The 25,896-nt window shown below is 38.7% G+C and overlaps 1 protein-coding gene across 1 annotated transcript in view; it reads right to left on the bottom strand.

Moving 5' to 3' along the window:
• The window catches only part of CCDC142 (coiled-coil domain containing 142), a 918,569-nt gene that overhangs the window by 728,996 nt on the left and 163,677 nt on the right, over window positions 1-25,896 (bottom strand). The window contains exon 4 of the mRNA XM_044063462.1: window positions 24,331-24,506. Coding sequence (XP_043919397.1) covers window positions 24,331-24,506 — 176 coding nt within the window. The remainder of the gene's footprint in view (window positions 1-24,330; window positions 24,507-25,896) is intronic.

The raw sequence follows: 25,896 nt of genomic DNA, 5'->3' as shown, positions 1-25,896 counted from the left end.
GCCCAAGAAAGTGGGCTACGTACACGTTGGTTTACAAGGTTCATTTAATATGTGGGAGAAACAGACAAATCTAGGTTTTGTAAAACCAAATTGGAAACAGTTGCACACCTTGTTGCAGGTTGCGACATACTAATGGCAGAAGGACTGTATACTGAAAGGCATAATAATGTGACAAGATTGTTGCACTGGGGATTGTGCAAACATTATGGCACTGAAGTGGCTGACAAACACTGGAAACATGAGCCACGAAGCATCGTAGAAAATTATGAGGTTTATATCACATCGGACCACCCATTACCAACAGTTCAAAACACAGATGCTAGAAAACCGATATAGTGGTTCAAGAAAAGAAGACAAGAGTAGCATTGACCATTGAAATCGCCACACCCACTGACTACAGTGTCTTGCGTAATTATTGACACAAAGTCATAAAATATCAGGATCTGCAGGCAGAAATGAAAGCAATGTGGAATAAAGAAATCCAGACAGTTTCAATAGTAGTAGGAGCAACAGGTCTTATAAAAAAGAATCTACAAACGTATGTAGATATTTTACCAATCTATGTAACTCCGTACAAATTGCAGGAGTCATCATTACTGGGCACATTGCGGGTGCTCTGAAGAGCACTTTTGGCTGACATCAAAGACTGAAACAATACTATTTTCATGAACTTTAATCGTACTTTGACTTAGGAATGGGGTCCATTCCCATCATGGTATTAGAAAAACAAAAGACTTGGAGAAATTAAAAAAAACCCTTAACATTAGGAGTCCGAATGGAGAGATGAAAAGTCAGCAAGCAAAGGAGAGTAGTAGTGCTGAAACTGAATTCATGAGGTCGACCCTGTATTTACAAAATCTCACCAAGGCGACACTGACATATAGACTGTATTTATACAGCATATATCATGGACAGAAGTAGTTGCAATCACAAAGGTAGAATATCTCACCTCTGCATCACATACATCTGAAAATACAACAAGATAAGCAGTGTTCACAAAGCCAAAATTCTTCTCAGAAATTAGTCCAAGTCCACCAGTCTTACACCACAGAAAACAAAATTTATTAAGTGCTTTTGTCTCAGTTAATACCGAGACTTCATCAGAATAAAAAACACACCAAACTCAAGCTTAAATATATTTGATCAATTAACCACTTGCTTAATCAATTAAATAATTTAAAAAAAATTTAAAAGACATACACATTTTATACAAGAAATTCACCTGGTCAAAGCCCTATACTTTAAAACTGGGGCTATAGACAAAGTTTCATTGAGACCAGGTTCATAAAATGAATTAAGCAGGAATTGCCATTTCAATTCACACAATTCAGTATCCAATTCCCACCAGCCCCCCCTTGAAGATCTATGTACAACCTCTAAAATACCAAACCTGAACTTTTTAAAATCTACACATTTTGTAGAATGTCTATACAAAGCATGTTTATCATTTTTTGTATGATTGCATAAACATGTTCATAAATGCGTTTACTAAGCTGTCTCTCTGTTTTTCCTACATAAAAGTATTTACATGGGTCACATACAGTCAAGTAAACTAAATCCCTTGTTATACAATTCCATGGTTTGAAAACCACAAGATTAGCCCTATTTGGTAAACAAATAATCTTTTCATCCAAAATGTATTTGCAACCACATTTAGTTGTTCATTTCTCTGACGAATTATGTAAAATAATATTGTGCTTGAACAAATACTTCAGATTTTTACCCATTTTATTCACAAATATTGTCTCTTCCCCAAAAATTCTAAATAAATCGGAGTTACTCCTAAAAATAGTCCAGTATTTTTGCATTATACCTTTAACTTCTTTAGAGCCTTCACCAAATGGGACCACCATACTACTTGTAAACTTCTTATTCAAGGAATCTCTATCAACCCAGATGAATGTGTATGTCTTTTTTAAAAAAAAAATAATTATTTAATTGAATAAGCAAGTGGTTAATTGATCAAATATATTTAAGCTTCAGTTTGGTGTCCCAGTTTTAAAGTATAGGGCTTTGACCAGGTGAATTTCTTATATACAATGTGTATGTCTTTTTAAATTATTTAATTAATTAAGCAGGTGGTTAATTGATCAAATATATTTTAGCTTGAGTTTGGTGTAATTTTTTATTCTGATGAAGTCTCTGTATTAACAGAGATGAAAGCACTTAATATATTTCATTTTCTATGATGTAAGACTGGTGGACTTGGACTTATTTCCTAAAAGAATTTTGGCTTTGTGGACACTGCTTATCCTGTTATATTTTCAGATGGACAGAAGTAGGTTAAAAACTAAAAAAAAGATAGCAGGGTGCACAAGACCAAGGATAAAAAAGTGCCCAAGCCTGGTAAGCACACTGGTGCTAGGACTGGAAAAGATGACAGTGTAGAATCCTCAAAATACGGAAACATTCTTACAATGGGGCCAGGCCAGCCCAGAGGGAGGATGGCCCCCCTGTTGTAGAAGGAAGTAGAAGTCCACCAAAATCACAAAAACTGATAGGCCAAAGAAGAGCCATAAAGACGATAAAGTGGACTATTGAGGATAAGAAAGAAATTATGTATTCTTACTATTATGCAAAAAGTCCAGAATTTCCAGACACAATATATACAAAATGATTAAGAGAGAAATTAGAGGAAAGAAAAATACTTCCTCCAAGAAAAACTGTCAGAAGCTTCAAATGAAAATTTGTGTTCATTGATGTAACAGATTTGTGAAAAACAGTATATAGATCAAGAAACCTTGAACTGTTTGGAAAAAGAAGCATCTCAGGAAGTGTGAAAATATAATCAACAAAACCAGGAGATATTTGACAAGTATAAAAAAGAAATATGGACATGGGAAAGAAAGATATAATATGGTGCAATATTTATGCAAAGGAGAAAAACAAATTAATCAATGTGAAGAAGGCCGCCCCAAATATATTTGAAGAGGAATATAGGCAAAGGCATCCAGATATGGAAAATTTAACAATAAAAAAATAACATCACAAAGATGGAATGTAGAAAAGAAGATTAGTAAAACAGAAGTTAAAAAAAACAGAAGTTGAAGTTATGGAGTGCCTGCAAAGGGAAGGATTCAGCGTAGGAAAATCTAATTCAGAAAGCACCACAACAGGACAGTGTAATGGATATCCAAATTAAGGGGACATCATTGGAACAGGAAGCAATTGGTCAGGTGCCATATGAAGATAATTTGGAGCCTTCCACAGGAAAACAGTTTCAACATTCTCTTGAAGCTACACAGCAAGGGAAGGAACAGGAAACTGTGGAAACTCTGATGCAGTCAATGTTGAGCAGTGATAGGCCAGTGAGTTCCCATATGATACAGCAACGGATGGCACGCGATGAAGTTGAAGAGAATGTGCCACAGGAAGGTGCTATATAATCTTCTATAGAATGCCAGCAGAAATTGGAAAACAAGGGATGTGACCTCAGTTTGAAAGAAAATGAGCTAAGAGAAGAGTTGCTTGATTTAATAGACAGAGACAGAAATATCAAGATCAATGAAAGAAATAGACTGCAGAAAGTTAATAAAACCCAAAAAGTCAGAAGTTTGATAAAACAAATGAACACAGTAATTAGGACTGCTCATAGAGACCCATGTGATATAACCGAAGTAAACAGGATACAGTACTGTGCAGCTAAATTAATAACTGATAAAAGATCTACCACAGGAACACTGGGTAGTGATGGAAAGGAAGGGGAGAAATTGAATACCATTATAGAAATATCGAATAGAGAAAACTATAAAGCTCTTAAGACAAGAAATGTCACTGTTAGATTATAGAAGAGGGAATAGATCAAAAATACTACGAAAAATAGATGTGATAAAAGCAATGTGCAGTATTAGAACAGACCAGGATCTATCATGCACTATTGCAAATAAACTAAAAATTTCAACACAGGTGGAAAGACTTAGAAGATACGAAAATAAATATAAAGGAAAAGTACAAAATAAGCAATTTACTGATGATCCAGAAAAGTTTTATAGAGAATTGGGAAATAAAGTAAAAAGAATTGAAAGACTGCCAAAAAATAAGAAATAGATACATTTTGGAGAAGTATGTATGAAGATCCTGTGGAACATAACAAAGATGATAAATGGACAGAAGACGTTAAAGAAAGAATAAGAGGTTCAAAAATACAGGATATGAAATGGGATGAAGTAACAGCCAGAGAGATTGAAACAAAGTTGAGAAAAGCCTTTAATAGGAAAACCCCAGGCCCAGATGCAGTACCTAACTTTGGGCTGAAAGTATTAACATCTTTGCAGGAAGATTTAGCCGTGAGTAAGAACTATTTATATGCACACCCCACACTGACACCAACCTGGTTAACAACAGGAAAAACAATGCTCTTACTTAAGAGTGAACCTGCAAGCTACCCTAAAAACTATAGACCAATAATTTGCCTTCCGACGATATATAAACTATACATGGGAATTGATGCTGACAAGAGTTTATAGTCATTTAGAAAAAAACTCAATTATGGCAGTAGAACAAAAGGGCAAAAAAATAAAGTCATATGGAACAAAGGCTCATTTGTTGTTAAAGTCATAGTGGAGAACTCTAAAAAGGGGAAGAATCTAAGTATGGCATGGATGGACTACAAAAAAGTATTTGATAGTATCCCACATTCATGGATAAAAGAGTGCTTAAAAATGTATAAGATACACCCCTACACTGAACGACTACATTACAGTGACCATGAAACAGTGGCAGACCATTTTGCAATTAAGCCACGATAAAGGGCAAATTAATATCCCAGGGATAAAAATTCAACGGGGGATATTCCAGGGTGACTCTCTGTCACCGCTGCTATTCTGCCTTGCCCTTAACCCATTAAGCTGTCTACTTAACAGCTTAGGCCATGGCTATAATTTGGCTCCTTGAAAACAGCAAAGTGTAAAGACTTCTCATCTTCTCTTTGTCGATGATTTAAAACTGTATAGCTCATCAGATAAGGAACTGAAAGACAACTGCAAGTTGTCAAACATTTTCAGATGATATAAGAATGTCATTTGGTCTTGATAAATGTGCAAACGCATCCTTTAAAGCAGGAAAACTGCAACACCAAGAAAACATCAGTTTGGGACAATAATGTGATATAAAAGAACTTGAGCAAGAGGGAGTGTGTAAATATTTGGGAACTGATGAAGGATCAACAACAAAACACAAACAAATGCAAATAAAACTTAGTAAAGAATAATTCAGAAGACCTAAATTAAATTAATCCTGAAGACATCTAGGAACAAAATTCGAGCTATAAACCAATTTGCTCTTCCTCTACTAACTTACAGACTGACTGGCCCCAAAACATGCTGGACAGATTAGACAGGAAAAAAAGGATGCTTCATGCCCACAAAATGATTTATAAAAATCAATGCATACCAAGATTATATATTTCCCATTCCAAAGGAAGTATGGGCCTCCTTGAAATTGACTACATATATAGATCTGCAATCGTGGGACTGCACACACATCAGCTGACCTCACAAGACCCAAATGTAGTGAAAGTTATGAAACATGAGGAGAATAAATCTAAGATGACTTCCCTGCTTAGTCTAGCAGAAGCATATCAGCGTCAAGCAGGAATGGAAATTAAACCAGAAGTAGATAAAAGTCAGGCAGCAACTGAATGTGCCAAAAAACAAAAGAAAGAACATGAGGTGAAGGACCAGATGAGAAGGCAAGAAATGTGGAAAATGCATAAATACAGTTGCAAGTAAAGAAAACTTCTGGAAGAACCTCATGTTGATCAGGATTGAATGCAGGAATGATTAAGGAGAGGCAAATTCAAACCAAGACATGAAAGGTTAATAGTGGTAGCCTAAGATAGTGGGCTACATACAATGTTGGTTTACAAAGTCCATTGAACATGTGGGAGAAACAGAGAAATGTAGGTTTTGTAAAACAGAACTAGAAACAGTTGCACACCTCATTGCTGGTTGTGACACACTAATGGCAGAAGGGCTGTATACTGAAAGGCAAAATAATGTGGCAAGACTATTGCAATAGGAATTGTGCAAACATTATGGTACTGAAGTGGCTGAAAAACACTGGAAACATAAGCCACAAAGTATCATAGGAAATGATGAAGTCTGTATCGGATAGGATCATCCATTACCAACAGTTAAAAAGATAGATGCTAGAAAACTAGATACAGTGGTCCATGAAAAGAAGACAAAAATAGCACTGATCATTGAAATCTCTACACCCGGTGACTACAGTGTCTTGCGTACAGAGAAAGAGACAAAGTCATAAAATATCAGGATTTGCAGGCAGAAACGAGAGCAATGTGGAAGTAAGATACCCAGACAATTCCAATAGTAGTAGGAGCAATGGGTCTTATAAAAAAGAATCTACAATTGCATTTAGATATGTTACCAATACATGTAACTCCATACGAATTACAGGAGTCATCATTACTGGGCACACTGCAGGTGCTGCGAAGAGCACTTCTAGCGGACATCAAAGACTGAAACAATACTAATCTCATGAACTTTAATCATACTTTGACTTAGGAATGGGGTCCATTCCTGTCATGGTATTAGAAATCCAGAAGACTTGGAGAAAAAAAAAAAAGACTAAAAATATTACATTCATAAAGTAGCAAAATGTATACCAAGAACTAAGCCAACATGGGAATGGAGAAAGGAGGTTCTGACAATAGGGATGACTACAATTAGGGTTACAGAGAACAGACAAGAAGGGTTTGGAATTTACTGCAGGAATCTGGCAAAGGAATGGAGGTACTGGGAAAAATAATTAGAGATGGAAAGGTAATAGAATGGAAAGAGGCCAAGAAAACATTTGGATTGAAAGCTAGTGGTTGCCTTTCCTATCAGGGACTGATAGCAGAGTTTAGACAAAGAGAAAGGAATAGGGTAATCCTAAATGAAAGGCCCACAATGATTGATTTTTTAACTGAATCTAAAACAGAAGCTGCTGTTAAAAAATGTATAATTAGTACAGCACATAAAATACTGCACAATAACTACAGGAATTCATCAGAAGAGGTCAGGAAAGATAGGGAAGAGAGAGAACATTTAGGATTTTTGTCTGGATGTGTTTGCATAGATACTTTTATAACCCAAGCAGATGCCAAAGAAGTTTTCCTGATGGTAGAGGGGAAATGCTGGCAGGGGTGATGGGGAAGAAAGAGGTAACTGGGAACATACGTTTTGGGAATGTAATGAGTTGCTAGACTTTAAAATTTCCCTACAGAATACTCTATCAGGAATACTAGGTGAGCCAATGAGTGTAACTAAGGAAATTATTTTTTTGAGCTGGGATACAGGATCTGAACTGCCTAGACATAGTAAGGCCTTGTTAAGGTTAATTCTAGTGGCTGCCAAAAAAGCAATTACTAGAAAATGGAAATCATAATCTAAACCAACTATATTTGAAGAAATAAATATTGTAACAAAGATAAGAGAACAGGAAATGGGATCTTTGAAAAGCGGTATGGGTAAATGATATACAAAGAAATGGAATCTATGGGAACGATACATTTAGAAAAATGTTTTGGAGGAGCAATGAAGTTTAAGAGAAGGAAGGAACTGAATAATTTATGTAACATAATGATTATAGGATATATAAAAATACATGAGAGGTATAATGTTTGTAAATGTGAACTTATTAACATGGTTTGATTACTTTTATATAACTGCAGGCTTGTCTGTGTCACAAGTGATAATTCAGTAAAGGCGTTTCAAAAAACACTTTACTGGATGAAATGTGAATTCTACGGAAGAAGAAATAATACCTGTATCTTATACTCAGTGAAAATAAGATACTTCATACAGCACTTAATTGCAAAGTGACAAAATAAATTATGAAGGAATGGTTTGTTTATGTTATTAAAACTTGGTTATTCAAACAAAGTTACAAAAATCACTACCAAGAATAAGTAATACTAAACCACTTATAAAAAGATAAACTGTAATGTTAACATGTAACACAAAACACAGAGCAAATCTGGCACATAACCCCAAAGCAAAGGCATTTCTAACCTCACACAGTAAGGGTAACTGACAAACTACATGTGTAGAACCCTGTTATGTATAACGAAGTCAAGAGTTAATAGTTAATACTGATGGCAAGAGCTTATTGAACAGAAAGTATGTTTAAGAGATAAAGTACTGACAGGCAACTAAAGAGCCAGAAGTTGTTACTCTCGTTAACAGAGTAAAAGGGTAATTATGCCTTGAAAAAGGAAAGTGTGGCAATAGCAAACAAAAAAAAAAATTAAAATAATTAAGTGTTCCATAATTACCTCACGGAGTGGTAGACAACTCCTCTTCATAAACAGACACCTCTACTCCTTGGGAAATGCTAATCATTTTGAAACCACAACTTAAAATTTTCCTTTACCGATACTCACAGCAGATATTTGAAATGTTGCAGATATTTGAAATGCTGCCCAATAAATCGAAGCAGTGGGAGTCACCATGCTGCTTAACTAGTTGAAGGAACAGGGTACTCAAGCCCAGACTAAACAGACAGCTTAGCAGTAAGAAATAAAGTCAAATTTATTAACATGTTTCTTAACATTTACTGTCAAAATTATAGGCAACTCCTGCACATAAGCAGATGTCTTTATTCATCCAACAGAGCCAACCACATTCAAACCAGAAAATATTTCTTCTTTCCAGCAATAAACTCCAATTATCTTAGCATGTAAACATCCAAAAATCTTGAAACTAAAATACTGTAATGTCTTTGGCAAGGCAGAACATTAGCAGCGGCATGACTTTTAATGTAAATTGAGATGTCTCCACTTTTGTTTTTACCTTTTTTTAGTAAAATGAATTATACCTAAACGTCAGGAATAACTAGAGTGTCACTCAGCTAGATTTTTGTATATGTAGAAAGTGACATGTTTTCAAGATAAAGAAAAATTCCAAACTGGAAATGTTATCATTAAGACCTTAAACACTGATTAAACCTACATAAATACCCTTATTGGTCCGATGCTTGGATAAAGACAGGCTTCCCTTTTTGGATACAATATTTTGTTCTTTGAAAGGATAAATGTAAACCATCTAATGCAAATAAAGCATGGTATTTTTCCCCATTGCCTCTCAAAGGGTGATGTCTTAATTATTCTGATACAAACACCAATGTCTGTTTTCAAACAGTATAATCTCACTGACCCTTCTGGGTAAACAATTGAGAGGCAAAAATCTCACCTATTACTATTCAGCTCTTAAAATGTGTGACATTATTTACCAATCTTACCATTTTTATTTGATCAGATCAAGAATTAAATCACACAATCTGCTTTACTGACACCATGCAAAATCAGCAATTCACTGATTTTTTCTAGAAGTGGACAGTGCAGTTAGCAATACAACTAACAACCAAGAAAATTAAAAGTCTTAAATCCTTCAATTACCCTGAAAGACTACCACAACTCTCCTTATACTCAGTAGCCTACTGGATTAGTGACCTGGACAATGGAAGAACTGGCTGGAGAGGGAGATGAATGATAAGTGCACTCCACTATGAACCTATAACAAGTGGAGTGCATGTCCAGGGAAACATGCATCTCTGGCCATGCACTCCACTTATTATAGGTTCAAAGATTTTTTACCAAGTGCACAGCCAAGGAGACAGTCAAAAAGTTCAGCCACACTACCCAAAAATATTGGGTAAACTAAATGCCCCCCACTAAGCAAATTTTCTCCACATATTCTGTGTGAAAATTTGTGAACATATATCCAGTCATCCACACAGTTAATAAAGTTTGTTAGTGAATTACTCTGATTAATGTGCAATGACAGCCTTACCTACACATATGGGAGATATGTTGGGTTGGGTACCAGTCACACCATCTGGTATCAGTGATGTGGCCAAATAGGTTTAGGGCTTCAGAGTAAGTGTTTGCTTTACCATTGTTTCTATTTACTTGAAGGAGGTCAAACAGTATGAAGTCTGCTTTAGCAGAGAAGGCTAAGCAGAAATTACACTTCAAGAATTTGTTTGAAATTAAGTAGAGGGATAGGGCTTTCAGTCTAGCAGAGTAGCTAAGGCCATTGAGAACTTTTTGGTGAGGAAACACTGAGGTTTCTCTACTTGGTGTAGATGCTTACTTAGCAAGGTACAAATAGGAAAGGACATTATACTCAATGGGTATTATAACAGAAGAATAAAGTGGGACTAGAATTTATTTGAACCTGGAGAAAATATCATGAAAGGTATGATCTGCAAGACAGATAGATTTTCTAACCAGACTAAAGCTGCACTGGTCAAAGGAGAGTCTGCTATCACAGTTTTTGGTGCAGCAAACACCTGTTCTACAGACCTAAACCTAAACTACTGCATCACCACCAACAAATGTCATGAAATACCTAACTTAATGAAATTAAAGTTATGCACTCAACATAACTATGCATCTGTGTTGTCCATTTCATTCTATGGGTTATGAATCCGACCTCGAATCTGACTGGGCTGCATATCTCAGACTTACAGATCCAACTCTCGAGCTCCGCTCTCTCCCATAATGCCCTAGCTAGCCTAGAACACCTCAGATCAAGTTTGCTGCCTTATATATCCCAAGACAGCGTAGGAAGAAGGAAAGTAACAGTAAGTCAGGGCTCAAACCTGAAACTAAAAAGTTCCAAAGGTTGTATCAGATCACTGCAGAAGATAAAGGGGAAGGAGGGTGGGAAGTTGAGGAGGAATGAATATGGACAACACAGATGCATAGTTATAGTAAGTTCATAATATGTTAATATCTGATGTTGTCCTTTTCATTCTTCAACACATGGGACAGAGCTCCCAGCTACATGAATCTTGGGTGGCACACATGAAAAACTTCCAAACCAAAAGCAGCTCTGTTTCTAGAAGTCAAATCTTGTCTGTAATGAGTAACAAAGGTATGAGCATTGGATCAGGTACCTGCTGCACAAATGTCATCAATAGAATTCTAGGGCAAAAGTGGCTGGGATCTAGTTGAATGAGCTTTAGGAGGCTTTGATAAGGAGCAGCATTGCTGAGTATATACAAAAGAAATGCAATCAGTAATCCATTTTGCCAGGGTAACCTTAGAGACTGATGTTTCCAGTGAGAAAGAAACAAACTGGTCAGTTTTCCTGAGATCTTTAGTCCTATGTAGATAAAAATGTAGTTGTCTATGTACATCTAAAAGATACATGTACTCTCCCTTATTTGAAAAATTAGGGAAGAAGACAAGCAAATAAATTATTTGACTGATATTGGATTCAGGTGTTACTTTGGATGGGTTCATAAAGTAACATTGTCTTTGTGAAAAAAATGTAAAGGAAATTAGAAGATAGAGCCTGGAGGTCAGAAATTCTTCTTGCAGAAGTAATTGCTACCAGAAATGCTGATTTCCAAGACAAAATTTCAAATCATTTTTAGCTGAAGGTTCAAAAGGTTGTTGTGTCAACCACTGAAATGCTAGTCAAATCCCATGACAAAAACAGATCTTTCACTCAGGGCCTAAGTAAGTGGGTGCCTTTTAGAAAGGCCTTGCACAATTTGGATGAAGCTAAGGAAGAAAATTTTTCTCCAGAATGAAATTTTGATATGGCAGCCAACTGAACTTTGATTGTGGATAAACTAGCACCTTCTTGAAAAACTGAAGCTAATAATTCTAGAACTGAAGAAACACGAGCAGTATAGGGGATCAATTTCTTTAATAGCCCAAATTGAAAATTGTTTCCATTTACTCTTGTAGATTTTCCTTGTAGAAGCTTCCTAGGAAGACAAAAGTATATGTCTAATGGGAGGAAAGCCTGTGCTGTCTAGCTGTTAAAGGAACTATTTCAAACACCTGCACAATAAAGCTAAGGCATTAGTAAAAAATGACAAAATTATTTTTCACAATTACCTAATCAGAAAAACAACCCAAAATTGTTTTGGAAATCAATCAACTCTCTCCTTAATCCTGGAACTACACACACAACCCATTACCATATCCTGACAAGTACCCAGAACAAATATCCCACATTTTTAATACCCACTTTATAGACACCATTCTCAAACCTGTCAACAGACCCTCACCAATAACAAGCCACCCCCCTAACAATTTGACAAATAATTCAAGCTCTGTTGGTGAGAATTCCAACTTACATCCCTCACTTCACAAAGAAAACATTAGCAATACTCAAGAAATTCCAAAGTTCTCCTTAAATCTGGTACTTACCTCTCAAATATTCAATCTGCTATCTAAACTTAGACCATGGTCCCTATCTGCCGATAACCTCCCCTCTGAATACCTGAAATCTGGTGCAAATGCATTAGCCTATTCCATCAGTATTCTAATTAACAGATCCATCTCTAAATCCACAGTCCCTCAAATTTGGAAGAAATCTATCATAGCCCCATTGCATAAGTGTGGAAATACTAATGATTTAACAAACTACCAACCCATTTCTCTTCTCTCACCATTATCTAAAATACTAGAAAAGCGTATACATACCCAACTATTAAAACATCTCTCAGACAACAATCTCTTAGCCCAAATCCAACATAGTTTCCGCCCCGCACATAGTACTATTACAGCCTTACTTTCTTTCACCAATATCCTGAACAAAGCTTTGGACTCAGGTCTACTGGCATCAGTAGTTTTATCAGATCTATCCAAAGCTTTTGACACTGTATCACATATCAAACTAATCCAACAATTAGAAACATAAAGATGTACTGAACATAGCATTACCTGGTTTACTAGCTACCTGAAAGATAAACAATCTGTCAGATGGCAAAACAATCAATCCAGTTATCTGGTTAATAAAGTAGGCATCCCCCAGGGTTCCATTCTTGAACTGTTACTTTTTAATGTATTTATAAATAATCTCCATACCATCTCCCTACATAGGTTCCCTCATCCAGTATGCTGACAATTCTACAGTTATATTCTCGGCCAGCAACTTCCCAGATCTCCTCAAAATAACACAAAACACCTTCTCAAACATAGAAACATGGCTAAACAAAGCTCAATTCCTACTGAACTGCAAAAAATCTAAACTACAAACTATTAATATTCTCTTTCAAATCACCACCATAAGAGTTCAAAATCTACTCCCTAAATAATACGGAAATTGAAGTAGTGAAGGCAGCTATATTTCTGGGCATCACTACAGATGAGAAACTATCATTCCAACAACACATTCTTAACACAATCAAAAAAACACACTCAAAACTAGGTAAGCTATATAGACAAACTGTATACGGATAAGCCCACAAGAATAAAATTGGCACATTCCTTCCTACTTCCCTCACTCCTCTATGGTTCCCCTCATCTTTAACAACCTTCATGCATCCTTATGCAATAAACTACAATCATGCTATTATAAAAATGCCATTTGCTTCTGGACTGCAAAACCGTACTCATCACTGTCACACCATTAAAGAATTAGAATGGTTGGAGTTCCCACATTACCTCCAATACACTCAACTAACTCTTGTTCATAAATTAATAATGCAATCCAAATAACTACCAATCTCTACATTGTATTGTACAATCCTACATCCCAACCTGAAATCTTCATTCTACTAATAAACAGCTTCTTACTGCATACAAACCCAATAAGAGAGCTCCTACTCCATATCAACGCTATAGAATGCCCTACCCCCCTCCATAACACAAATCAAGTCTATGAAAACCTTCCAAGTCACCCTAAAAAATCACTTTCTTAATGATCACATCTGTTCTTGTGATCAGAACTTCATACCACCATAAACCAATACCAATGAGTTTTCCAACTAGAATACCCCTTTTTTAGATCAACTGAAAAACCAGTAAACCAACTGTACTTCTGTGGCTTTCTCTTAAACAAATTATACTAATTAATATTTAATCCTTAAGAAACTTACACAAGGCAAAAGTATACTCTCCTTCATATTGTAGAGAATACACTGGGTCATTATTGTTTATATTGAATGACCTCAAGTTATCCATTTATATACTGTGTAAGTTCTACTGTCATTTATTTTCACTGCATAATGACATTGTACTCTGCACATTTCTATCACTAAGAAATGCTTTTTATATTTGTATGGGTTCTTATTACTGTAAATCTTATCCTGTTGTATAATAATTTTTGTTTAGCTGTTTGCTGTGGTAATTTTTAATTGGTTACTGGAGCTTTTCTCCCCGGGCCTCCACTGAAAATGGGTTATTCTGATCCAGTGGACTTTCCCTGTCAACAAATATTAATAAATAAATAAAAACTGGAGAAACCATGCAGTTAGTTTGATGCTCAGAATACTGGGGGGTCCAGTATCTATGGTGGCTATCAAAGATGAGACCAAAGAAAGGGGAACCACACCTGGCAAGGTCAGAAGGGGGCAATGAAAATAACTTAGCTCTTCAAATAACATGCTTTCTCTGTAACACATTTTGAATCAGAGGAACGGGAGATGGGCATAAAGTAGACCAGAGGGACAAACATGGACTACAGCATCTCTCAGTGACTCCCCGAATAGGGATTAGTGCAAGAAAATTGTTGCATTTGTTGTTGTGGGGAGATGCAGTGAGATCCCAGCATGGCTGGCCCCAATGATGGAAAATCTTCTCTGTCAATGACTGACTGAAAGGCCTCTTATGAAGTAACATAGATATGCTGAGTTTGTCTGCTACTACGCTGGATTTCCTCAGAATGTGCATTGCTACTAGAAAGAAGTTGGAGGAGATGTCCCACTGGCACTCTCTCATTGCCTCTCGACAGAGGGGTTAAGAGATCAGGCTCCCCCTTATTTGTTGATCTACCAGACCACAGACATGTTGTTGATTTGGATCGCAATAGTCCACAGACAGAAAAAATTTTAAATGCGCTCTCGCCTCCAGGACATTAATGTGAGAATTGATCTCTTGGGTGGGGACCACGTCTTGGACCATCTGTCATTGTGGCCACTGGAGGAGACAGAATGAAAAGACGGCCCAAGTAAATGTCATCTGACTGGATCCACCAGTGAAGACGATTTCTACATACCAAAGTAAGCTTGACTGGGAAGGATAGAAAATGTTGCAGACTAGACTACGGAACAGCTAGATTCCATTGGAGAAAACGCATATAGAAACGTGCCATAGGAACCAGGACTATGGCAGCTGCCATCCAACCTACAGCCTGAAGGACAAGTCTGGCTGGAGGACCAGGGTGAACAAGGATCTGTTTTACCTGAAACCTAATTGTGTCTATACGCTGTGCAGGCAGAGCAGCAATATGACTTACTGTGTTCAACTGGGTACCAATGAACTCCAGGCTCTGTACTGGTTGTAGTTTGGATTTGGAGATGTTAACTCTAATACCTAGTTGGGGCTAATAGTCCCTGGACTGTTCTAAGAGATGCCTGGTTGGGGTGGTGAGGAGCTAGTCATCTGAATAAGGAAACACTCTGAATCCCAGCAGTCTCAGTTGAGTGGCTACCACTGCCATTCACTTGATAAACACCCTGGGGCTGTAGTGAGACCAAAGGGCAGGGCTCTGAACTGATAGTGACAAACTCCAAACCAAAATCTCAAAAATCTTCTTGAGTGTCTTTTCACCTTGATGTGTTAGTGTGTGTCCTGAAGATCAATTGGGCACAATGAATGGTCCTTGCGCAAAAAGGGCAGGATGGACTGTATTGCAACCATTTGTAATTGACTTCTTCACATATTGGTTCAGACTGCTTAAATCCAAAATTGGTCTCAGGACCCTGTCTTCTTTAGCACTAAAAATAACCATGAGTAAGTTCTGAATCCTCCTCCTGGATGACTCTTTTGTCCAGCATCTTTTGAATCTCTTGAGCTACAGCTTCTCTCTGACTGGTGGGAAGTCAGAAGCTTTCTTCGTTTGGTTAGGGGAATCTGGAAAAATGGTATGAAAAAAAGTCTGGATATTATTTTTAGCACCCAAGAATCTTTTGTTATAAGTGCTCAGGCATTTGGGTGCAGGAACAAGTGCCCCACAACTGCCTCCAGAGATGAGCAGTCAGGCAACCCTTCAGGAGCACTGAAAGGATGTATTCAGAAAAAAATCATGGAAACCCTGGTTATGCGGACCTCCTCAGCATCTTCCATTCAAACTCCCCCTCTGCCCCTGGAGGAGTTGTCCCCAAGTAAGTCCTGGAAAGAACCCTGTGATTTCTTGCCTCCTCTTTGATTTCAGGAAAAAGATCATACAGGGATAGAAAAGCAAATCCATATGGCAGACAGGGTCCTTCCCTCCTGTTCACTGTGGGAGACAGTTTCTTTAATAGAAGGGCCAAACAAGGATGGTCCATCAAAAGAAGCACTGACGAAAGAAGACTTGAAAGGCTCAGCAAAGTTGCATAGCCACATTCAGGCAAGTCTCCGTACAGCAATGCCTGACCCTGCAGACCATGAGGTACCCTCTGCAGCATGGGATATTAACCTTAGAGATGCATTGGAAATGGATAATAGAGTGGCCATTTGTCAGGATGACCTTTTACAGTCCTCCACAGACATGGACTCAGAGGGATTTGGAGAGCTCCTTGGTCAAAATCCCTCTGCAGCCTTTTAAAGTGTGCAAGTAATTCAGGGACTTCAAGGCAAAAGTAAATGAAGCAAATATGCGTTTTCCAAATCTGTCCAATGTCCTTGACTCCTTGTTAGGGGGATAGATGAATGAGATCTGCTCAGCTAGTTCCTTTTTAGTGGCTGCAGCCACAACCACTGCATCAACAGTCATTCCTTCACTCTAATGGGGTCTATCCTTTGATAGTGCCAAAGTTTTATCTGGGTGATGACGAATTGGTTCAACAGAGTCCAGTTCCTTCCATGCCTAGTGAAAGACTCGATCGATAAGTTCATCAGCTGGGGGAGTCACCCAAGACATAGATGGGCTGGAACCAAAAGCTTCCTGAAATATCGACTGCTTTGGAAAGGGTGTATCTGAGGACCATTCACCTTTCTGCTTAAGAATCTGTAGAAGGTTTCCAAATGAGACATCATCTGGTGGAGATCTGGGGGATCCTTCTCCTTCATCAAAGTCAGTATCCTCTGTGAGAGATTCCATAGGGGAATCTATGTACCTCATTTTGCACATTCTCTTACAGGGAACCTTCTCAGTGGGATGCTCTGGGGAGGTAGCCAAAGATAGAGAAAGTTCCTCTAAGGAAACTGGATGTTAGTTGGCACCAGCTGTCCCTTTGTAGTAGGTCTAATGGGTAATGGGAGCTCAGATCCACTGAGGGAATAGAAGTAGGACTCAAGGAAGAAAGAGAAGTCAGATCTCTTGGACAAGAGAAAACCATCTCCACTACGTTGAAAGCAGGCAGACTGGGAGAAGCCCTGACTGGCTACACTGGAACAGAAACTTCCAAAGCAGCCAAGCCTCAACCTTGTCCTGTCTATACATTAAGGAGGGGGCTGGATCAGAGCTATCTAGTGACAAGGCTCCAAAGGGCAAGAATGGCTCCAACAACATCTAAGCAGATCCTGATCCCTGGATTTCAGTTCCACTACTCATCCTGATCCGAGGGAATAGAAGGAGAACCAATCAGGAAAATTGTCAGAATCAAAGACCTAAAGTCTTCAGCTCCCACACTGACTCTTTCTCAGGACTCTCAGATGTCAGTGATCTGAAGCCATGGAACAGACTGGAGAAAGACATTACTATATGGGAAGTAGAAGGGAGGCTCATGGATCCAATGGAAGAAGGAGAGGGAATAACCCCAACTTGAATCTGAGCTCTGAGGAACTTCCTCATTATCCTATCCACTTCAGACTCAAACATACTTCTGGAGGACCTAACAGGAGAGGTAATGGACTGTGGCCTAGAGTGTTTCCTTGGTGTGGTTTGAAAAAAGGGAATGGATCTGAGGAGACACTGCATCAATCACTAACTCAGTGAGTGAGTTCTAAGACACTTTCAAGCACCAGTGGTCGATCTGAGGTTTTTTGATCTGAAAGCTGTTTCTGAGATTTACTTGATACAATAATCAATAATCAAATCTGAGGGTTTATGATCTGAAGGTTTCCTTTTTGGATCCGAGGAAGTAGAGTCTGAAGATCTTCAAATCTTCTGGGAAGGCTCCAAAGTCGCAGAGGTAGAAGCAGTCTTTGGAGATCAAGGAGGGCATCTCTTTCTAGACTCAGACAGAGTTTTAGAATGCTTACTAAGGGTTTGAGCCCCAGAGGAAGAAGAAGAAGGGGTGCAATCCCATGTTCCTCCTATCCACAACTGCCCTAAAATTAAAAGCAGCACAGGTAGCACAATTAGTATTGAGATGTACCGCTCCTAAGTAATGAATGCACTCCCTGTGGGCATCAGAATTTGTGCCCACAGGAAGTGTATTTTTTAGAACCTGTTAGCTTTTTGGTCAAAACTACTAACTAAAAAGGAAAAAAAAAGAAAGATTAAACTAACAATAGTAGGAGAAGTACCCTAAAAAGGGTAGAAAAGAAAACTGGTACCAACAATGGTACTCAACATGGATACATAAAAAGGTATGAAAAAAGGAGGAATTGAATAAATGATGTGTAGATACTTTGAAAAAAAATAGATAGTGGAAGAGGGATGATCTAGGGAAAGTCTTAGAATAAGATTGCCTTACATAAAAACTACTCAAATGCTCACACTATTGAAAAAGGGCTTCTGAGACAGGCTCTGCATCCATGAGATATGGCAGCAAACAAGGTCTGAGGTATTGTACAGCTAGCTGGGACATTATGGATAGAGTGAGGAGCTCGAGAATTGGATCCATAAGTCTGAGATATGCAGCCAAGTAAGATCCCAGCTCAAATCCATAACCCATAAATTGAAGAAGAGTGGAAAGGACATCAGACTCTCCCTTTTATGGAATAGGCTGCCCTTGCCTGTCATGCAGAGTACCTCCTTAGCAACCTTTAAAAACAGTCTGGGTGACTAGATGGATGATCACACATTCCACCAAGGATATGTGGGGAAAGTCTACTTAATGGAGGGGTCATTTTTGAGCTTCTTAATGGCCTCCTTTGGCCATAAGCTTAATAACAACCTACAAACTGGAAATGGATGGATGAGTCCTTCATGTGGGTGGGGCTGTTACTCGCAGTAATATCTGACAATCCCTTGCACTGCAATATTGTGTCTCCACCCCTTGAGACCTTGTGGGCATACACAGGGCAACAGTACTGTAAGTACAGCAGAAAATCCTGCAGACTGTCTTGATGATGATTTCATAAGGACTGATATTTACCTCATTAGTGAATGAACATGTAGAGTTCCGGTTATCATACAGAAGGCCAGAAAGTGAAGCAAGCTCAAAAAAGAAAATACAGGCACATGCTTGAATACTCCCTGGTGCAGAAGCAGGACTAATGGCACTAAGGAGTTTTCCCAGTGAGGGTCTGGTGAGGACGGGATCCCCCACCAGTCCCTACCAGTCCCACAAAATTTTCAATCATCATAGTATTTTGCATCCATTAATCCCTGGTGATGGTTTCTCAAGTGACTGGAACTTGGAAAACCCTTTTTCCCCACTTTTGTAGTTTGTGCTTTTAAGACTGTACTTAAAACTACTGTTAGGAAAGAAATGCATATGTCTGTGTGACTTGCTGTGCAGACCAAGTGATGGAAGAGTAGTTTAGTATGCAATCAATTGGTAGTACCAATGTTGAAAAAACACATTTGTTTTGGTATCTAAGAGGGAGCATAAAGCTCTTTCTGTAACTAAAAAGGGTTTTGTTACAAAGCTGCAGACTCTCTGTAAGATCCATGGTGTACCAGTCAAACAGGATCTCACTCCTGAAAGAACCATCCTGAATCTTCTGACAATTTTGTGTGGAGCTAAGACAAGCAGCATTGAGTCATCCTTGCATGTAAATACCTGAAGATGCATCCCTGGCTCAGCATTCACAGTTACACCTGCTCACTTAATTCATCCATAAGGGCTACATAAATTTGTGTTTTGGTGAAATGGACACTGAAGAAATGTTCCCCAGAGCCTGAAACACTACAGAAATGTGTTGTGTGTGTTACATTTGGCAGAAAGTTGAAGGACCTAAAGTATGGAGAAGAGTAAAATCCAGACTTCTATGTTCTCATGAGCCACAAAGTCAGTACATCTTTTAGAAGTTTTACAGGGATATTCACAGCAATTCAGAATTTCCAAAGTTCTTGGTGCTTCTCCAAAGGAGAAGATTTCACAGTACGAATACAGAAAAATGACTCATCATCTGCAACAGTTGCATGAAAACCTCAGACCCCCAGGTTAAGTGTAGAAGGACTAAGGAAAAGAGGATTTTTTTTTGAGGCGTATCCTTCCTGTTCCTAAGAAAGAATCATAAACTAAGACACAGACAACCCTTTAAGGATGAGAGACTGCATGCTGCTGAGGCTCACAAAGAGAGGATCATTCCAGTGGCAATGGACTGATAAAGGCCCACAATATAATGAATACCTGCTCCTGTACAGATTCTGGTCCCACCAGGTAGGGAACCAGATCCTCCAATTTTCTTGCTATCATGGATGTAAACTAAGCTTCTATAAAGTGGAAAAAAAAAGATTTATCAGAACTCATCGATGATAAAAGTGGGATTAGAAGAGCGGAAGTCTGCTTTGTAGGACCTTTATTTGCAAAGAAATCAGTAGCTTTATGCAGTGATTTCAGAGCCATCACTCAGTGGATATCTAAATAGAACCCCCTATGGACCACAAACAACCCCCCCAAAAAATTATATGGAGAAATGGAATCCAAAGCCTTTAGGCACCACTAGTAACATGGTTTTGCATGAAGAAGAGATGGAGGCACTAATTGGTATGTCAGCTCAAGACCTTTCTGAGTAGATTGACAGAAGTAGCCTCTCCATTACATCCTTGTGGGTCAAGTCAACTGGGTGGGCACAAACCCAGAGCACAGTTTCTTACCAAAAGAAGAAAAGGCTAATGAGGTGGTGGGGAGCATCAAATAAATAGTGCACGTAGGGGTGCATCAGGTCCAGATCTTTGTCCTCTTGCATCACACCCAACAGACTCACACCACAAGTCCTTACATTACTTCTAAATGTTCCCTTAAGTGACATCTTGTCCTGTGCTGACCTCTTCATTATACTATTGGTATGTGAGGAGTGGTGAGGAAATCCTCATTCTTTCCCTGACAGTGAATGTTTTGACTGGTGCTGTTAAATCACTAGTAATGGTGGCATTTATTAACAGCATGCAACTGTCCAAATCAAACTACAAAATCAGTAGTATTGCACTTGCTCTGGTAATGGACAACTATGTGGTCACTTTACAACCATGAGGAACTCAACCCTAAAAGTTTCTGTCTGTATGGAACAGAGGGAGTTTCTATCAATAATTACTAGGAAAGCATCCAAAGTGTGTGAGCATTTTAAAGGAACAGGAGGTAATAGCTATAACTAACACCAGAAGCTCACATGCTGAGGATTCTGACAAAGGACACAAGGAAGAAACTCTGAGAAAAATGGCTGCCTGCTGAGATGTTCATACAAGATGCAATGCAAATGGATGCCAATATACTACATAGCTCTATTTTACAGGTCATTTAAATCCAAAATCTCTTCTTCCTTGGATGTCAGCAATGTTGCTAATACGTTTGGTTGCCAGTGTACGCTAGAGGAGGAGGGAACAAGAAAAAAAACAAACTGAGGAATACCAGTTCTGAGATGTAGAAGGAAAAAGCCCTGACTACAAAGCAGGTGACCCAAGTCTGAACAGTGGCTTGGGAACTGGCATAGGAGAATGGGAGAGAGTGGACATTGATAGCTCACCCATTTTGGAGGAAAGAAGGTGGCTCTGGCTGATCAGATGGCTTTAACTAGAGAATTACCTGTGGAGTTCATGCCTAGTGAGCACAAACTTGGATTACTAAGCCTAGGGGAATTCAACATGCAAAGGTACACTTCCCATCAGACACCAGCTAAAAGCAAAGGAGACACCGGGGGGGTGGTTGCTTTGCTGTGCTCAAGGTAGGCCACTCATTAAACTTGCCCAGTCCCTATCAACTGAATCTTAGTACAGGACTGATGGGCCAAGTTGGGATTACTGGGTAGAAATTAATGGGCTATATGGCTGTCTCCTAGCCCAGGGATGTCTGCCTCCCATCTCTGCAGAGCAAATGGGCCAAATGAATAAAGGCAGTGAAGCCATCGGTCAGTTACAGAGGGAATATAAAAATGTGAAACAATGAGGAGACCAGCAGCAAGATTGGGAGGGAAGGAAGGATGTTAGACAAATTGAAGTAGGGAAAGCCTCCACTGGATGAATGGTAAAGTGATCTGCACCAATGACAGAGCATGTACAGGTGAAAATGAACATACAACTTGTGTCAACTGAACCCATATGATCTTCTGTAACTATATGCTACAAAGAGTTCTTACTCACGTGTTCAGTCAACATGCAACATACAGAGAAAAATACTGCTGAAATCAACTGCTGTATAAAGTGTGAATGCATGTTCCATATCAGACCAAGAGAGAGATCTCATATATAGTGAAGCTTCAGCTATGAACAGCAAGCATAAAAACATTTCATGAGAAAGCAGTCTGTGGAGAAACTACAAGAAGACCAAATGCACACCCCATGCTTACTAGGCAGATCCATGTCCAAAGTTTTCATCCAACACTAGCAAAATTCTCTTGGATAAAATACAGGAGGCAATGTCAGCTACATCTTCCACTCAAAACTTGCTACTAAGACTGGGGAGAGTAGTGAGGAACTTCATCACACAGTTGCTGATCTGCTAACAAAACAGACTGATTACCTACTGGAAGAGGTTGTCAGTGAGAGAGTGGGAAATGCCACAGCAGTAGTGGACTTCAGAAATGAACATAGCCTAAGGACATTAAGTCTGCTTACACAATGGATTGCACTGTAGCCGTTTGATTCTGTAAAAGTGTTCTTAGAGAGATGACTCTGGGAGCAGTACAGGAGGAAGGAAGGCAGTCTTAGGCTTTAACTGACATCAACAGTGAGCGGCATTGTTAAATCACTGGCAGTAACAGTAGATGAAAATGTCATACAAAAGTCCAAGAGAGAACAGACAAAGCCACTGAATGTCCTTCTTTGTTATGCAATAGATATATGGATATTTAAAAGGTCTGGGAAGTGGAGTCATGTTAATACATTAAAGGTAATTATGTGAGTTTTAAACCTGCAAAACAACTTCAATGAAAACCATGTTTATCAAACTTAGAACAAAACCCAAACTCCTAAGTTTATATATACTAACTCCCGCAGTTGCACAACATGAGGGAAAGGGCAAAGTCAGTTTAGTTGAATACAGGTTTTCAACAAAACTGTTTCAGAGGTTTGGGACTTGCAGAAATTACCTCTGAAGGGTTGTCACATTCTCTGGAAAGCTTAGGCTCGGATGCAATGTTTGGCATCAAACATATGCACTTTATTATAACAACAGCATGTAAGACATCTGGACAATATGATTACAGAAAAGAACTAGGAACCGTGGAAGTGATCATTCTGAGCCACAGGGGGTGTATTTTTGCACAGGGTGTCAAGCATTAGTAAAATTCTGTCACAGTACCCACTTCAAAAATCATCCTGAAATAAGAAATGCCAATCAGATAAGCCATCAATCATTTTCACCAAACTGGCAGCCTGCATTATAAGAGTCAGGAAAACAGTACAGGGAAACTTCTATTTTAAAGATACTACAAACAAGCAGAGGATAAAGAAACAAAGTAAAACGGAACATGATAGCACATAAGAATCAACTGTTTCACTTGTTTTATCTGTTTCAATGGTTACTAGATAAACTGTGGATACAACTCATCTTGCAGACCACTATGTTTTTTTTTAATTTTATCTCCCTGATCATTACCTTACATCTGTTCCACATATTCCTGCATTCCCTCACTATTTCTAACTTCATGGCCTCCACACAACTCCTGTCTTCAGATTCATAAGTGGTGGTGAAATCGAGGCATTACAGTACAATAAATTCCTACTATATTCTTTGCTAAAATAGATTATCTGTCAACCTGTTAGCTCTAAAATGAAAGGAAAAACATACAGAATAATGGCATAACTGCCCCTCCTATGAATATTACCACGTACCCATCAACAAACTCACAAGGAGGAGGAAAAAAAAGTATTTTTATTTTCTTCTGGCAACATATTTTTGATGATACAGTTATCACAAAATAGTGTGCCCCTTCAGCTACAGGACCTATTTGCAGTAAATGCTGTGGGTGGAAGATTAATTTCCATGAGGAGTGGTAGAGGAAAGGAACTCTCTGGTGAGTAAGTGACAGCCTTCTAAGTAACCACTAAGAAATACCAAGAATATATTAATGGAAAGTTAGAAGCATGTACTCATTTAGGAAATATAAAGAAACAATACACAATTCAATTTTACTGTAGTAAGCATTCTGATGACATCACTTACTTTTAAATCCCCTTGTGTTACTAATAGGAATGGCTTGACAGACCAGGACGAAAGGAAGTGCAGAGCTTTAGTCATCACCCAGTACCATACTGTATGGATGGTTAGAACACACTGTGTCAGCAGCAGCAACCTAACAGATGGAAATCCAGCTCTGTACACAACTTCAAGTCTGGCACCTGTCACAAGAAAAAGCAATGTGAATATGCTTCAAAATACATCTCGAATTTCTGCAAAACAAACTATACCATCTGTTTCTGCCACATTCTAATTAAAGCAAGTTACTGGAAACAGGCTTATTTAATGTACATGAAGTTTACAAAACAAGAATTAAGATGCATGTGCACTCAGCAGATTTTAACTAGCTTAAGATAATTCACTAACTTCTTACATGATTGCTTCAACTCGATCATTTATGTAATATAGGTACTGTTTATTTATTTTTATTTTTTCAGCCTTGTTTTACTAACTACATAAGAGCCATTAAGCTAAAATGCCTTATCCAAGGAAACCAGCTACCTAAGGTTACTGTGACTGACCACCAGGGTCACAGCCCAAGGGCAAAGACTCAGATCTGCTGGAAGCATTGAGCTCTGACAAGATTCTTATCTTATCTCTGAACTGTACCAGTCAGTGAAATCCTACCAACAGAATATAGACCGATTTACCTAGATCAAAAACTGCACTCTAACTCTTCAGAATGCAGTGCACTGATTTTCACACTGTCTCAGCACAAGAATAAGGAGCCAATCACATGATACCAGTGCTCAGTAAATGGGAATCAAAATGCCCTAACAAACTATATGGCTGAGGTGTACAATTTCTGGCATTTATAGGCTGCTTGAGAAAAGTACAGTTTTGTACCTACCATAAATGTAGATGTTCGAAGATCCACATTGCTGCAGTCCTTACATATGGGTAGTCCGCTGTCCTCGGTCGGCCCGAATACCAAAGTATTAGGCTGACGTCGGTCAAGGCGCTTAAAACTGACATCAGGACGTCAGGGTACAAAAGCGCATGACCGACGTCATTTCCTCAGTCTTTTCTTGCCCCAGATGTCAGAAGGCCCTAACAAGAAAGGCCAAAGCCAAAAAAACAGCAACAACTAACCAACCACCCGTGCACTAACCATATTTACAATATGTACAACACAAACCACACCACCACCTTCAACAACAGAGGGGAAGGAGGGAGGGTAATTGGACTGCAGCAATGTGGATCTTGAACATCTACATTTATGGTAGGTACAAAACTGTACTATGTTCTTCATCTCACATTGCTGCAGTCCTTACATATGGGTAGAATCCCAAAGCAGAGGTAAGGGAGGATGGCAAAACTATAAAGCATTAGGAGCTGCCAAAATGCCCTGTAAAATTGCTGTGGCAAATCCAGCCCTAGATTTAGAGTAAAGTGGAAGGTGGTAATGCTTAGAGAAAGTATGCACTGAACTCCAAGTAGCTGCTTCCAAAATATCTTTAGTAGCCACCCCTTAAAAAGCTGTAGAAGTGGCAGTAGCCCTAGTGGAATGAGGCCTAATCCCAGCTGGAATCTCCTTACCATGATGGGAAT

Source organism: Protopterus annectens, chromosome 2.part1 (assembly GCF_019279795.1).
Source record: "Protopterus annectens isolate FY-2018-M chromosome 2.part1, PAN1.0, whole genome shotgun sequence".
In the NCBI taxonomy this organism is placed as follows: domain Eukaryota; kingdom Metazoa; phylum Chordata; order Ceratodontiformes; family Protopteridae; genus Protopterus; species Protopterus annectens.
The sequence above is the reverse complement of the archived record's forward strand: the minus strand, read 5'-3'. Positions and strand labels throughout refer to the sequence as shown.